General features: G+C 47.3%; 1 protein-coding gene across 10 annotated transcripts in view; it reads right to left on the bottom strand.

The window, feature by feature from the left end:
- Positions 1–16899, bottom strand: part of DNM1 (dynamin 1) — a 742836-nt gene that overhangs the window by 206811 nt on the left and 519126 nt on the right. For 7 of the 10 annotated variants that reach the window (XM_078646632.1, XM_078646628.1, XM_078646630.1 and 4 more), the window contains exon 14: positions 8740–8751. The exons of the other annotated variants lie outside the window; for them this stretch is intronic. In XM_078646632.1, the coding sequence (XP_078502758.1) occupies positions 8740–8751 (12 nt within the window). The remainder of the gene's footprint in view (positions 1–8739; positions 8752–16899) is intronic. 10 annotated transcript variants of the gene reach the window in all.

Here is a 16899-nt window from a genome sequence, read left to right as displayed (position 1 = left end):
CTGATCTTTCAGGCTCTGGAAGCTTTCCAATATATGGTGAGATATCCGACCACATTTGTCTATCATATCTCCCCAATATTGCTAGGGAGTTTGCAGCACGGACAGTAGTTGTAGCTATCGTTGAAACTTTTTTGCCAATGGAGTCCAGGCGTCTGCCATCCCTGTCAGGTGGAGCGGTTACTTGGGAAGATGGGTTCCTGGCCCGTCTCTGGGCCGCTTGGGTGACCACTGACTCTGTCTTTCATTGCCCTATAAGGCACGCAGGTGAGGTGAGAGGTGCCTTATACTTTTTGTCTACACGTGGTAAGACTGCAGGTAAAGAATTTGGAGTTGACATGATTTTAAGTCCCTCCTTCCAGATAAAGTCTATTATTGGAATCGTCTTCACCTGTCTTTGTGGCTGATCCTTATAATCATATAAGAAACAGTCATCCTGTTTGGTTTCCATAGAGATTAGGAACCTTTTCGTTGCTCTTTCCATTATGAGATGGAATCCTCCAATATCTACAGGCGGAGAGTCCGCGGTATGAGGAGCAGTAGGAGATGGGGTTTGCGTCTGGTAGTCATCCCACTCCGACAGTACAGATTTATCATCCACTTCTTCTTCCCTGTCGTCATCAGTGGTTACAGTCTCCTGAGTATGGTGGGATTGTGCCGGAGAAGGGAGAACTGTGGAACGTATTTCAGGTGTTGCTATTGGAGAAGATTGCCTTGGGGGTCTCAACGTTTATGCAGGTGCTGGAGGCATGGGCGTTGAAGGGACCGACCCTGCCGTTTCAGATAGAGGAAACCGGCGATAGTAGTCGTCCAACATATACTGCAAGTTGTTGAGGAGAGCTAACGGCATCTGTGCTATAGGCACCGTGGCAGGTGCCTGATCCATAGGCTCAGGAAACTGCTCTTCCTCATGATCTTCATCTTGAAACTTTATAAGTAGCTCAGATGGACTTCTGGCTGCGCGGAACCTCGCATCCACATCAGACTGTTCTTCGTCCTCTTCTGAGTCTAAAAGTTGTTCAGGCAACTTCAATGGGGAGAGAGCCGCTAAGGAAGAGCCTCGTCTTTCCAGTAAAGAAGCCGCCGTAGACGGAGAAGCAAAGGAGGCAGCAGATGGTGCAGCAGACCAAACCTGTAGTTCTTTACACGATGAAAGAAGAGGCATCGACGGACGAACCGTCGACGGTGCCGTCGACGGAGATGGTGTATGGACTGTGGCCACCGACGAAACAGTGGACTTCGTCGACGGAGCAATCACAGTTGACGATGCTTGTGACAATGAGGCAATCTTCGTCGACGATGTCTTCCACGACGAGGCAGTCTTCGTCGACGATGCGGCCTTCGACAATGATGTAAATCTCGCCGACGGTGGGGTCGTTGATGGCAAGTTGATCTTCGACGACGAAGAATATGTCGACGGGGTTTAATTTCTACGACGGGCTTGGCGCCGTCGAGGTGCTCTTCGACGACGATGCACTCGTCGACTGGACTTTTTTACTCTTCTTCGATTAAGGAGCGTCGACGATTGAAGGCATTATCTTCGTCGACGAGAGGGGTTGAATTGAAACTGAGACCAGCGCCGACGGGGAAGAAGCCGAAGACATTATCATTTTAGGTCTCAGTGAAGAAAAGGTGACCGTCGACCTTGAGGAAACGTCAGAGATGGTGATTGCCGACGGAGGCCTGAAGAGAGATTTAGAAGATGACATCTTTAAAGTAGGTAAACACCAACCAAGTTGAGAAGTACTGAGCAGAGCTCAGGGAGACTCCCTTCACACGGTAGAAAATCTGAGAGCCTGAGCCTCTGGGGAGAACATTCTGGTGGGTGCTGTCGCCTGATTGGCTGCAGTTTGGTCTATACAAAATGACTAGGATAGTCACGAGTGTGGGAGCTTTTGCTCCTGTAGCTTAGGGCTACTTTACTTCCTGGCTGGTTATTACCAAGGGCTTTTTTTTGTGGTTATTATTGGTATATTATTGCTTTTTTATGTACCGTGGGACTCCCACTCCGACGACGGGGAATGATTTAACAGCTCTCATCAACCAGGTTACCTCTTATTCAGCGGCATGCAGGGTATGGGACCCACGTCTGGACATACCCGTCCCACTCGGGGTGACAAATGCAAAAAGAACAATTGATGGACACAATGCTCCAGTGTGCACTCCACCCTGTGATCGAGATGTTTGTGGTGATAATAATTTTCTACTGTGGGTTGGAGAACAACCCACTCAGTAACAAGATGCTGTTTCCCCATTTTAACTTGTAGTGAACACTAGGCTCAACCAACACTAGCTCCCCCATTCAGCAGTTGTTTATGAGCACTGCCTGGCTAGATCCTCTATTAGCGAGCGCAACGTCAAGCAAGCCTTTGTAAATATCGCAAAGTAGGAAGGCAGGAGTCCAAGCAGTATCATAATCATTTCACTATCGGAGTTTGTAACTTCAGGGAAAGGGGAAGCAGCATTTGAAATTCAGTCAACTTTCTCATTGAAGGAGTAGGATGTATATATATATATATATATATATATATATATATAGAGAGAGAGAGAGAGAGAGCGCTCTAGAGAAGGGTTGTATTTGTTGAGGAGAAAGGTGCAACTCTTTGGTGTTTATCAATTAACCTAATTTGCGGGGGAGTGACTCTGATTGCTGAGTGCAAAAGAGGATTGCCCTCATTGCTACTCTTTTTATGCCAATTGTCCAAGTAAGGAAAGACGTGAGTGGTGCTGCAGGGCAAATGCTGTGCAACCACAGCAAGCCATTTTGTAAACATTTACCCTATTTGGGAATTATGAAGTACAGGGAGTATATTCCTTATCCCTTTTGGTGGAATAGAACAAGCTCTTAATGTTCTTGGCTGATGGTTTGACGGCAAAGCGGAATGTTTGGTTGTGTGGTATGGAACTGGAAACGGTAACCTTGTTGCACAATAGTTAAGACCCATTTGTCTGACATTATCTTTTCCCACTGTGAAAGGTGTAACCTTATTTTCCCCTCTGACTGGTGTGATCAGGGTCAGGGATTGCAGAAGTCTTTGCTTTGGAGTAGAGGGCCCTTTCCTTAGGCTCCACTACTTTAAAAAAAAAATGACAAAAGCTTCTCACGTCTGGGGTGCTGAGTTGTAGTTGTAGCATTGTCCTTCTCGATTTTTACAATCATGGAGTTACCTTGAGCTCCAAACAAGTGTTCACCATCAAACGGGACATTGAGAAGATATTGTACCTCTTGTAGTTGTTTGCAATCCTGAGCCCTGCAGGTCTTTGAAACAGGACACTGGTGCCGGAAGAGCACAAAGTATGTTGGCTTATGAGATTATTTTGCCCTCCTGCACCAATTTCTTGCCTCTCTTGCAGAGGCCTCTGGCAGGTGATTCACCAGCTGTTGTCCCTGGAGAGCAGGCCCAGTGAGTTGGTGATCAGAGTCGAGTGGTCCACACCACAGGTGCTCCTTCTACTTCTTTTCAACCCTCCAGGTTATAGTCTTTTACCAGGTATTTGAAGCTTTTGCCCACACATTTGTTTATGCTCCTCAGCATGAACAAGAACTGAACTGATCTTTCAGTCTTGGAGAGTGTTTCGACCAGAAAGTTGCCTTATTCCTATGCTACATGCGGCTCCGCCTTATTATGATCTGCTGCCCTAGTCTAGATGATGGTGTGATATGCAGTAGTGTTTTAGGTAGGGCTCGTACTGTGAGTCCACAACGTAGTCGTGACACTGGTCATCTCCATCTTTGATAATTATGGGTTCCTCCTTTGGAACATAAAGATCTAGCTCGTGTTTATGGTCAAAGCCCGTGTGTGGAGACGGGTGAGGTCAAGGTAAATGTTCTGGTGACTCAGCTGGAGGTGCAGGATTAGTGTCTCTAGGTGTCTTTTTTAAGCATGGGGCACATTCTAATTTCCCTCGATATGGCCACATCAAAAGTGAGCTTCCTCTTCTTAGGCGGCACTGCGCCAGGCTCCTGCCGGTGGAACATGCTAATATCATGTCTGTGTGAGGATGAGTGTACATTTTTTTTTGCCTGACTTCAAGGTATTCCAGCAGTTCGAAGGAGAGTGTCCGTTCACTCAGTGCCGAAGCCAATGTCAATATCTGTTTCAAAGAGGACTTCAGAGGCAACTTGGGTGCTGCAGAAGCGGTTATGCTGTCTTGGGGAGAGGAGACACTGGTCCCTGAGGCTTAGGTTCTGTTCAGGCCTTTCTGATGCACATGCAAGGTGACCTCAGGGACAGAGGTTGGTGACCACTGTCAAGTCCTTTTTTGGTGCCATCTCAGGGCTCATGGCTAAACTTTCTGAAAGCAGATGCTTGCCCTATATTCAAGCCTCCTTTCAATCAATCAATCAGGGATTTATAGAGCGCGCTAATCACCCGTGAGGGTCTTGAAGCGCTGTGGGGAGAGGGGGTTCGGGCAGCTCCAAGATCCTCCGAAGAGCCACGTCTTGAGGTCTTGTCTGAAGGCTTGCAGTGTAGGGCTTCGTCTGATGCTGAGGGGGAGTTTGTTCCAGATCTTGGCCATTATGTCGGAGAAGGATCTGCCACCCGTTCTGGCTCTGTGGATGTGGGCGATTTGGGCTAGGTAGGCGGAGAGGAGGTTTCTCCTGGGGGTGTTGAAGGAGATTCTTTTGTTGAGGTATTGTGGTCCGAAGTGGTGAAGGCCTTTGTAGGTGTGTGTGAGCAGCTTGAAGGTAACTCTTTTCGAAGGAGAGCCAGTGGAGGTCGCAGAGGTGCTGGGTGATGTGGTCGTGTTGTGGCATGCTGAAGAAGAGTCCCATAGGGAGAATCCTCGAATTGGGTGGCATCTTGAGTGCAGTCTATGTCCTGAGTAGAGGTATCCCTGGTTGCCCTGAGGCTGTTGCTCTCAGAAGGTAGAGTCCCCTGAGGACAGACATTCCTGAACTCCGCTGTCTCTGGCATACAGGATGGCCCATCGCACCCTCCGTCGGAGTGATGCCCACGATGTCTTTGGCACCAAAAGTGGTTGATGACTCGGAGAGACTGAGCACTGTATTTATAATGTGCCCACAAATGCAACCTCCAGTAATGGATGGTTATTATACGTAAATGCATGGGAGGTTGAACTGTATGATTCCTCATGATCCCTGGGTAGACAGAGGTTACTGACCCGGAACTGGCTTGTCAGGGTAATTTGACTATTGCATTTTGGTACAAATTGGAAGAGCATGTGATCAATCTACCGCTCCACTCTAGCACGGGTTATTCTCATACAACCTGGCCTCGATATTCTCAGGTCCAGGTTGATGATACAGTGGTAAGCTGTGGTATGGTGCTTCCGAGTGTTGAAGGAAGTTATTTTAGTGATGGAGTTGAGCAATTGTTCTTTGTAACGCTGTGGTCCTGACGCTTAAAGGATTTACGTCCACACCAGATGGTGGACAAGAAAACAATCTGAGATAGAGTCTTTGTCCTGGTGCATTGTGGATTTCAGGGAGGGATCAGGAGTCACCTCAAAAACCGAAACCTCTTTTTTGATTAAATACAACTTGTAACATCTGCACACAGTACACGATGGCCGGAGAGCGCTGGCATGATCTACAGCAGCACATGCTGTAAACCCATACGTTTGAAAGAGACTTGCAGTGGGTGTGGAAGCCTCATGAAATCCTTATGGGAGGTAGAACGTACTCTCATCAAAATTGTAGAGGATCCTTTTGGTAAGAGACTCAGTAAAGAAAGTAGAGCAGAAAATCATTTTGATTTATGTGAAACTCTGACAACACCTTTGGAAGAAGGAAACACTACACTGTGTATTATTTCCAGGTGGATATCAGGTAAGCTTTGGTGGGGAATATCTAAATCTTGTTTACCATCCTTGTTCACATCATTAAGGGGACAGATTTCAGTGGTACCAGTGTAATGTTCTGAGACCCTGTGTTCACAACACTGAAAGCTAACTCTAGATGGGGACTGCCAACAGGGACCTGCTCTGTGAAGTTGCCAAGAGTCTTAATCTCAAGTTGGATTGAACGGCAATCTTTGGGGGTCATGTGGCTCCAATGCCAGGCAGGTAAGCCTGCAGCGATCCGGCTGAATGACAGAATTTGCTGTTTGAGACAGACCACAAGGTGGTGAAGACTGCACAACAGAGAATTCACCTTGTTAACTAGCACATAAAACCTGAGCTGACTGGCCCCGCACAAGTCTCTGGTAAAATAATTTCTAGCTGCGCAAAAGTTAAGTACATTCTTCTTGGCCACGGGAAGAGGACCAAATGTCATGCTCTTCCAGAAATGGACAAACCTCAAAGAAGAAGGGTTTACTGTTGAGACAGAAGATCCAGTCTTTAGGATAGTATAAGGCGGATCCTCATGCAAGCTTCACAGATTCAGGCACCACGATCAGTGAGAGCTGGTACCAGAGTAAAGATACCCATTTGAAGATGATGACCAGTGGAATAAGAAGGATCTACAAGAGGAGGAAACCATCAAGATGGAGAAAACGGTAGCCGCAAAAAATACAGAGGAGCCCAAGAAAAACAAGCAACATGGAGTGCCCAAACATCTCAAGATGGCGAAAAAAGGCTTTGATTGAGGAAGTCAACAGACATGTTAGAAGAGAGGCCCGCACAATGGAAGAGCCACTCAGACGTCCACTTTGTTATCACACTACTGCTCCGCTACAAGCCCTCCGATAACAGTCCCACCACTCTTGAGGGAGGAGGTTTGTAGTTTTGGTCCTAAGTGTGCTGGCCGTGTCACTGCTTGGAACACAAGATCCTGCGTCTCTGTACATTTGCAAACACTTGACTTCATCAGAGGGCCATTCTGATGTGAATAAAGAGCCTTCCAGCAATGCATTTTGAGAAGAAATGCTTGGGGCATAAAAGTCTGGTTTGGCTTGGAGTATTCTGGGCAGCACCTCAGCGAGGCACTGACAGATACAACAATACATGATGCCTCGACACTAACAACCTTTGATGTAGGAGTGGGGGGTTCCTCGTTTCCAAAGAAGGGAGACAGAGACCTAAGAATCAGACAAGTAGAATTCTTTGTGCAGCAAAGGGCAGCACGGTGCAAGGTTTCTCCTAGGTCAAGAATGGCAGACAATATGTTTTAAACCTGATCTGCTGAACAACAACATTCTAAACAGCTGAGGGGCAGAGAACGGAACTGCTATAAGGCAAACCACCGTTTGAATTTGACTGGTAAATGGACATTGCTTTGGTACTCTTTGGGTTAGACTTCAAGTAAAGAGAAGTGTTTTTTAAACAGTTGCAGAATTTGGTGCACTTATCAAATTGTCAGTCAAGATGATGCTGTACTTAACTAGACATAGTAGGGTTATGCATTTATGAGTGAATGTTCCTTCTTCTTGAACAAGTACTTACTCAACGAGGATGAATCCTTATTTTTAAATGTTTCATGTGGCACACTAAGATGTCTTCATCTGTGGCATACTTGAGTTTTAGACCATGCGCTTTTGATTCTTTATATTTTGGGATTAAAGGTTCACCACTACACAAGTCGCGGAAACACAGTAGTTTTAGGAAGCAGGATATTTCTTTTTTCTTGCTTCTTTCACAAACTCTCTTCAAATCTTTTGGGAAAAATACAAATCCCTTGAAGTCACACCGGTTTCTGCCTTCTTCCCTCCTTTCACTTGATCACCAGCATGTTGGTTTGCTCTGCTCACTCTCTTGGGGTCCTTTCACTTGCTGTTGACAAAGTATTGATTGAACTCTTATTCTGTTGCAGCCTTGAGAAAGACCTGGCATGATCTGCCACAAAGGGCGAAACATGTGTCTGCTGTTTTCCTCACTGTCAATAAAAGCTGGTTGTTTACCTCAATAAAAAACCGATGAAACAAACAAAGAGTATAATGGATTAAATGAGTGGCAAATTATTGGAAATGGAGTATTAGCCCTCTACCAGCGAAACATTTGAAAATAAGGATTCATCCTCGTTGAAGAAGAAGGAACATTAGCTCATAAATACATAACCCTACTTGACCATGTGAAGCTACTACGGTCCAGAGCTCCACGCACAGTTCCTTCACCCGCTAATACATTAGGAATCAATATCTAGACCTAGGATCCTTGGACCTGTTCTCTGTGTTTGAACTAAACTAGATATAGTACCTCACTAGATTAAGAAGGGCTCAGTCACTGCTTTGTCTCCCGGAATGATCATGTTGTGCCAGGAGCCTCCAACATTCAGAGACAGATTTGAACCCTGATGTTGAGTTTAGGGTCTCCAGTTGATGCTATCAATATCGAGGGTGTTTTGGTGTTACTATCTGGGTGAATCTTTGGGGGTTTGGTGTCAGCATCAGGGTCTGTGGATGTTGGTGTCGATAAAAGGATCTCTGGGTTTTGGGAACAAGGTCTTGGGGTTATTACAACTGAGGAGCTTTGTGCCAATGAACTTAATGCCAGTCTCTTTGTGGGTCAGAGCTTCAGGGTCCTGAGATCAGTACCTTTAACTGTGGGCACCAGTGTCTTTTGGTGTGAGTGTAAGAGTGTCTAGGAGATAGTGTTTCTGGGGGGTGGGGGGTGAAGTTGATATTTGGCTGTCTGGGTCTTGATGTCATGTTCTCTTGGTATGGGCGTTGCTTTTGAGGTGTCTGAGCCTTCATCTCTTGGAGCAGGTGTCAGGAGGCTCTGGGTGTGGCCTAACGTTTCTTCATCCCCAGTCTGCACATGGGTGGCATTGTCCTGACACTGCTCTCCTAGATGCACCATTAAAGCTCATCATGACAGCCACTGCAGGCTTCTACTCACCAGGATCTCATCCTGCACAGGGTAACCATAGCAACAGCAGCACAGCATAGAGGCAGGAGAGAAAGAGAGAGAGAGAGAGGGGGGAGCACAAGAGAAGACACATGTTACCTGGTGAGCGTGAGCAGAACAAGTCATGGAGAGGTCGGAAAAAATCTCACTAAAAACCATTCCCCCTCCTCCTCTAAAGTCGGGCCGATATATTGGGGTCTATGAACTTGAGTTAGTCGGTCCAACAGAATTCATCCAATGGGAGAATCCTTACAAGCCAAGATGAGGTACAGCTGGTACGCGATGCCTACATAGCACGAGGCCCGCCCAGGAAGGGAGCGCCTCTTGATCGCCATGTACCAAACTGAGATTTTACAACTAATAATTGGATGCAACATATATTCGGTTCGGCGTGGACCTCCGTGGCCAATAGCTTTGCTGTTGGGTCTCACTACATATGTTTTTTTAGGCATCCTTTAACAATGCCACCAACTATTTATTTATACTAACAAACAGCTCTTAGCATGCTGCATTCCGCGTTCAGCCCGGGGGCCTCCCCTTTAGTCTTTTAGTGATCAACCTACGGGATTCATGGCTGAGGAGAGAGGAGTGCAGCTCCATGCTGAGAAGAACAAAGGTTACAGCAAGCTCCGGGCACTGGGACTGCAGGGTTACTGAGGAGCAAAGCTTTCATCTGAGTCCAGGATTAGTGTCACCCAGGTGCTGTGCAAAGAATTTGAGAAGCTACTGGATTATACCAGTCTTCAAGTAACACTAATTTGAGACTGACTTTGAGTAGCACCAGCCTAGAGGTGTCGCTACAAGAAGCCACTGTGAGGGTTGGGGACATGTCCTGCATGAATCTACAACTCGAGCTAGTGTGTGGCAAAGTCATACCTGGCACGGCTCCACTGCCAATACTGGCGCAGCCCCACAACCAGTACTGGCATGACTCCCCGACCACAGAAACACGTACATAAAATACCAGGTGCCTTGAAGCCCAGCAGAGCAGCAATGTGAGCGGAATTCAACTGCAGCAGGAGTGCTTTTTGATCAATTCACCGCAGTTTTGTACGGACAAAAAGTTATCCAAATGGGGAATTGAGTGTGATAAGGAGATGCTCTGCTCTTTGTGACGGAATGGTAGTAGGTTTGGAAATATCGTTTGCCTCGGACTGGTCTACTGCCTACTGGAACCAGATTCCTGTCTCCTGGTTTGGGCACAGGTTCTGAAGAATGATGTCAAAGTCAGGCTTTCCTCAGTGGTATGGCTGAGAATGGATGGAAGGAGGAGATGGAAAGGTACAGGAGCAGGAAGACTAGCAGCTTCTAGAGGAGGGAGGGTAGCTGCTAAGGAGGACACGAGAAGGAGCAAAGCCTATCAATGCCAGAAGCAGCTGCAATGAGAGACATGATGGCTGCACGTGGACAGCACACCCTACCGCAGCATCAGACTCTCTTACTCCACAGAATCTCTTCCATACAGAGGGTTTTCTTTTCTTGTGAGTATTCATCACCCCACTCACCAGCCAGAAACACCTGCATGTGTCAGCGATGTATGTCACAACCTCATCCCATGTGCACTCTTATATTAGCCCAAAAGAACAACGTACTTACCTTTGGTTGCGCTCTTTCTGGTGGATACTCTATTTAACCGTAGATTCCTCGTCTTAGAAATATCCCCCTGGAGCTAGACTGGATCCAGAGATTATTTCGTAGCAGTGCTCGGGTGCCGTTATGTGGAGTCCTGAGGCTCTGCATTGGCTCCATCCTACCCAGGATACGATGGAATGGAGCCGCATATAAGCACCGCACCTGCATGCTAAAGCCAGTTTCCTATCTTCCCCTCCTTCCGCATCCTCAGACGCGGAGCATGAATAATTGCTGGTAACAGTGTGCGGAAAATGAATTGGAAACTTTTTAGATGTTAAAAGGAGGCCAATCACAAGACCATGAAGAATAGAGGATCTATCAGAAAGAGCATTACCAAAGGTAAGTCACTCGTTCTTCCGATGGATACTTCTAGCTGTGAATTCCTGTTGAGTTTTGTAGGATTTTATATCTATTTGATATTATAGTTTATCATACATATCATTGTATTACGTATAAAAGTATAATCGTGTATAAAATTTTGGATTTCTATAATCTACATGCCGTAGTTAAAATAGTCTTCAACATTCTCCTCGGTTTCATTCAACAGCAAGGCAATGCTCATTCCTTTCCCATCCCATCAGGTCACAAATGTGTGTCTGCAAATGCCCCTGGAACAAGGGCTAAGGAAGAGCCAACACGCAGGCTCCGCACCTCTCTCGTGGAAATCTTTTCCCTTTCTGTAGGCCTTGGACGGTGCCATCTGTGCTCCTTTCTACCCAAACAGTTGTACTCTCCTACACACAGAACGCAATAGGAGATTATGTAAGGAAAATATCTTTCATCCTACGTCAAGATAAGTTTTTATAAGGAAAAATATTGTGCATGCAGGTGCGTTCTTTTACTTCTCTTTGTTAACCTGATGTATAAAAGTCACAGTTCGCCCTGTATGTCAGAGCAGAGCCAACTGAACACACTGCGTGTAGTTATGTGATTGCTAATAAATATCCCAGAACTCTCTTGATATCAGCCTCTCACGTATGCAGTACTCATTACTTTGTATCTTGGCTTTAAGAAATATTTGACTCAGAAAGGAGGACTTCACGAACCCGTCCCTTGAGCGCACCTTTTCTCATGAGTGGAGAAATGGACACCATTTTTCTTGTGAAGGACATGGTACACCCATCTGCCATAAGAAGGTAGACACCCAAGGGACGGAGTTGGAGCCTCCCAGTGTCGCAGCTCACAGTGAAGGGGAGGCTGCAGTACATTTCTAATATTTCTGCATCTTAGAATAGATACCAACACAGCACCTACCCGAGGTGGAGGGTTTGTGGAGTGCGCTCAAGTCAAGAAGTGTTGCCAAATCAGACGGTTGAGATATCCTTCCTGCCAGACCTAGCTGTCAAGGCAGTAGTGCTTTGTGAATGTTTGCATGGACACCACGTCGCAGTCTGGCAGATGTCAAGAACAGGCACCCCGTGCCGACACAATGGTAGGAGCCTTTGACCTGGTGGAATGGGCTCTCATCTCAGGAGGGCTGTTTCTTGGCGAGTATATAGCAGGGGGCCATCCACCTCGACAAGGTCCTTTTCTGCCCAGCCTACCCTTTCTTTGCTCCAGAGAACTCCACAAAAAGATGATTCTTCACTCAATGGCCCTTGGTACGATCAACGTAAAAGCTTAAAGCCTCTTTGGGGTCCAACCGATGGAGCCTTCCCTCCTCTTTCAAGGGGCAAGGAGGAGCAAAAATGCTGGTAGGAATGGACAACCCAATGTGGAAGAGAGTCACGACTTTTGGTAAGGAGTCTGCTCGAATCCTCAGCAACAATTTGCTTGGGGAACAAAAGTGGTGTAGGGTGGCTGTACTGAACAGGTCTTTAGCGGTTGCAATGAAAGTGCCTCATGTGACGAGCTGATGTAATACCAACGAGGACAACCCTCGGCGAGGTCAGGAGATGCAGCGAGCAGCTGAGCATCAACTAGAAGGGCGTACACAAGAGGAACGTCAAGATCAAGTTAAGGTTCACTTGTGGCAGGACAAATGACGTGGGAGGAAGCATGTGCGTCAACTCTTTAATAAACCTCATCACAACAGGTGAGTTGAAGAAGGAAGCATGGTATAGCAAAAGTACAAAAGTCAAAAGGGCCAAACAATAACCTTTAAAAGTGCTGAGTGCAAGGCCTTTCTGGGCTAAAGACAAAGCCATCAAAAGGAATCTGACAGATTTACCTCTAAGGGTCTGTGATGCCAACACCACAACACAGTAAGAAGTTGTCCCTATATAAATGGATTTTGTGGCACTGTGCCTGGTGGCAAGGATGACGTCCACTACTTCAGGCAACAATTCAACTGTCACAGCTCAATCTCCACGTGTGTTGGTGAAGATTGTATAGATTTGAGTGGAGGACCCTTCACTGGTACTGAGACAGGAAGCCCTTGCAGGGTGACAGCCTGGTCAGGGGATAGATGCTCGTGCCCTGTAGTTTGAGCAGCCACACTCTCCTGGCCCGATCTGGGGCCAATAGGAGGACTTGGGGCCAGCTGTTCATGATCTTCCTCAGAACTCTGGGCAGATGAGGCAGAATTGGGAAGGGGTACAGGAGTCCCTTAGTGCTTCTAGTATTCTTACAAACCCTCAAACATTCAGAATTGTTGCCATTGTGTTTTCTGGGCGGCCGGGAAAATACCTAGCCAGGGTTCTACCCACTAATGGAAGGCAAATTAGAATGCTGAAGTCACTTGTGATCTGCCAGGCAACGCCTGCTCAGTTCATCTGCTCTGGCATGGAGGGATCCTCCCAGGCCATTACTTGGTGCTCCAGCCTCCTCCAGTGATAACAAGTCATCTGGCACAGGCCCCAGGAGCCCTCGTGGAGTTGTACCCAAGAACCTGCACCAGCCTCTGCTTCTTGAATGGCAGGAAGGCCTTCAAAGCCAGACCAATTGTCTGCAGCTCCAGCAAACTGATGAGGAGCCAGGTCTCTGTGGAAATCCAGAGTCCTCAGACTTCCAACTCCACCAGATGACTTCCCCAACCCAGCAGTGATGTATCCATTACCACCTCAATGCTGCCACAACTGCAAATCTCAACCTGGATGCTTTCAGAAAGGCTGTCTCAATGCTTGTCCAACTGGAACGTCAAGATCCACTGCAAAGCACGCATGTGCCAGTTGGCATAGTTGAAAGGAGGATGCACGAGGCCAAGAAGCCTCAGAGTCCCGCTCACTGTGCTGCAGTACAGAAAATGAAACAACGGGTTCATAGCCTGAATATCCTTGAAATCTGCCTTAAATGTCTATAGACTTCACATAGTTCCCCAAGTACCCAGCAGGTAAGATCTGTACCAACATGAACAATTTAAAATTTGTGCTAACGCAAGAAAGCATTCAAGGATCGAAGGTCTAGGATAGCCCTGAGACCCGACATCTTTTTTCAGGATGAGGAAATAGCAAGAGTAACAACCTCTACCTTTTCTAAATCTGGTACACTCTTGACAGCACCCTTCGAGAGGAACATGCGTATCTCCTATTAAAGGATGGACAGACATTCCTCCAAAATACGTTCTGCTGTGGAAGGGACTGTGGGTGAGGAGGAAAGAAAAGGCAGGGCATAGCCATTTTGAACAATCTGTAAGAGCATTCTGTTGGAAAAGATGGATCGCCAGGTGGGAAGGTTGCCTCTGTCTATAAGCCTGCCCTCTGGGACTTCAGAACTGATGCAAAAACGGTTTGGAAGTAGTCAACCGTCCCAAGGAACGTGCTGTACCTCAGCTGCCCTTAAAGCATTCCAAAACAGAGCGCGCCTTCTCTCCGAAGAGTTGAGACTCATCAAGGGCATATCCAGTGGGGATGCCGGACATATTCAGAGAATCCAGTAACCCTCATCCGAGCATATTTACAGAACAACACAGGTATTGAATGCCCTACCCAGGAAAATCGTGGTATCCATGCTTGCACGTATAGCGTACTTGGTTGATTCCTGCCCATCATGTATCCCACAGAGGTCCTAAGATCTTGTGCGCTGTGTCCCAAAGGCACGGGTGTAGCATCCCAGCAGGCAGACTGAATTCGCAGATGGCACTGCCAGACACACGGTGAATTCACAGATGGCGCTGCCAGACACACGGTGAATTCACAGATGGCGCTGCCAGACTCACAGAATAAAATATGCATTTGCCAAAAGCATAAATCCTATTAGAATCTCTGTCTGGAGGAGTGGTTGAAATTAATTTAGATTTACTTCATTGGTTGAAGCCTTCAGAATAAGGTTCTCTGGAGTGGGGTGCTAGTGAGAAAATCTGGGGTACCAGGCACTGTTGTCTGCCATTTTGCCAGACAGGAAGGCAAGGCAAGAGCATGGTTTCGTCCAAGTTGCCATCAGAGGTATCTGTGAGGATGGAAGTATGGGCTTAGATGTTGCTGACCCTGGCTGCACAATTCCTTTCACAATGTTTGTTTTGGTCTCAATGAAGGGCAGCTATAATCCTAGCGCCTCAGCTGCCGTCCGAACCACACCTTCAAATGAGGCGCTTGCTACCGTTGGTGGCCCATTGGGCTACTCCGGCTGTGTCTTAGGAGGGATAGAAAGCCCACTTGTGTTATGCAACTCAAGGTATGATGCATCAAAGGTACAATGAGGGGGGAGCAAGCCATCCCCTTCACCATTACCAATATGAACATCCTAGGATGCACCCGGCTCGGATACAGGGTCAGAGTCAGAACCAAAAAGACAACTGCGCCTCTACTTGTAGTTGCAACAAGACAGAGGCACAAGGTTAGAGCCAGGCTGCAGGACGACTGGTTGCGCTTTGTAGTTGGTTTTTTTTGCAGTTGTATTTGGCGTGAACTCGACCCGAAGGTATCAGAGTGCTTTACATGAGCACCAGTTGCGTTACAGATGGAAACATTTATTTCTAGACACGGGGAGATGAAGTGATTTGCCCAGAATCACACGATGTTTGAGCCTCTCGCCAGACTCTAATCTGGTCCCCCAGCTGCAAAGTAGGACGGTAGCTGTTAAGCCACATCCTCTGACATTGATTGAGCTCAGGGGGACATTGGCTCTGGGTCCGATGTTGGCTTTGGCCACCAAATAATCCTCCGGCACAGGTGGCATCAACACTAGCATCGGGGTGGTAGGAACCAGTGTGGATTGTGGAGTCGAAATGGACGACTACCAGAGTCGGTACAGGCCACAAAGGGGTCCAAAGAGGACAGACTGTGCCAGGGGGGAACCTGCCAGCAGTAACTTGACTGGAGGTCTCTGCAGCTTCGTGGAGTCTAAAGGCAAGCCAGAGGGACTGGAAGCGTGCTGAGAATTCGAAGCATGGCATTCTTGAAAGCCTGTAGTTGTAAGGGGTCGACGGAGGTATGGGGAATTCAGGGTACATCAGAACCAAATGAGGAATTGGTTCCATGGCCGGGGACCTCAAAGGGGTGCAACTTACAATGTGATGCTCTTGCACCTTTTCTTTGGAGTCAGAGTGGCGGTATTGGGTCGATTCCCACGTAACTTTCATTCTGTGCCCGAGGCTTGACGCGAGCTCACGACCCACACAATTGCCATGAATACTTCTTGTGTTGGGTGGCATACAACTTCATCTTGAGGTCTCACATTTCCTTCAGGTGCACTTATCACCTGACTTATAGTCATGTCCTGAGCGCAGACACCAAAGACACACCTCCTGGGGTCTGTGACAGACATTTGCTTCCCGGAGTCAGAAAATGAATTAAAATCTGTCCTTTTTGGTGGGCACAGCCTTCGATAGCAAACTGTGGAACCGGTTGGAAGTAGTCAGAAAGCCAACATAATCAGAAGCAGAGCTCCGGATCTACGCCTGAAGATATGAAAGAAAGGAACGGTCCTCAGCGCACAAGGGTGGTACTACTATGCAACTCCGCTCTGTTACTTCTAGAGTGGCTTGGAGCCAACAGAAAGCCACGTGAGACTACCTAGCGGCATGCCAGAGCACCTCCAGGTCCAGTCTGGCATCTGTGGGACATTCTAAGGTGATGAATCTGCAGTTGGAAGTATCCATCCGAAACCAAGGGTCTCCCCTGTTGTTTTCTAATCATACACCCCTTTCTCTCACGGTACAGGACACTCTCGGAATATGACAACCACCCATCACAGTTCATTCAGCAATAAAGTCTGAGAGCTTGAAGCAAAGATTCCACCTCTTCCTTTTGAGCACCTCTGGTATTTGTCGCAACTTAAACCATTAGGAAACCATAAGCTTCACCCAAATCATTACTCAACATGTGAAACACCTTATGCCAATTACAAACTACGTCCTTCATTCGAACAAGTGTTATCCTTACAACATCCGGACGGGGCACAGCAAAGCCCACCATGACTCGCATCAAGTGAATGCCCCATAACACCTTCTCTGCTCAACCCACACCATGAGTGTGACACTCAAGACCTGCACCCCCTCATTCTCCTCCTGCTGGTAGGTTTGCCACCCTCATCACCCCGCCCCACACTGTGATTTCCCCCAGATGGAGTGTACAGATAAGAACTCCCTCCCTGACAGGTCACTACCACTTCAAATGTCCTTGACTGGTCACTGCCTTCTCA

The sequence above is a fragment of the Lissotriton helveticus genome, chromosome 5_2 (assembly GCF_964261635.1).
Source record: "Lissotriton helveticus chromosome 5_2, aLisHel1.1, whole genome shotgun sequence".
Classification (NCBI taxonomy): Eukaryota; Metazoa; Chordata; class Amphibia; order Caudata; family Salamandridae; genus Lissotriton; species Lissotriton helveticus.
This window is presented reverse-complemented; position numbering and strand designations above follow the sequence as displayed.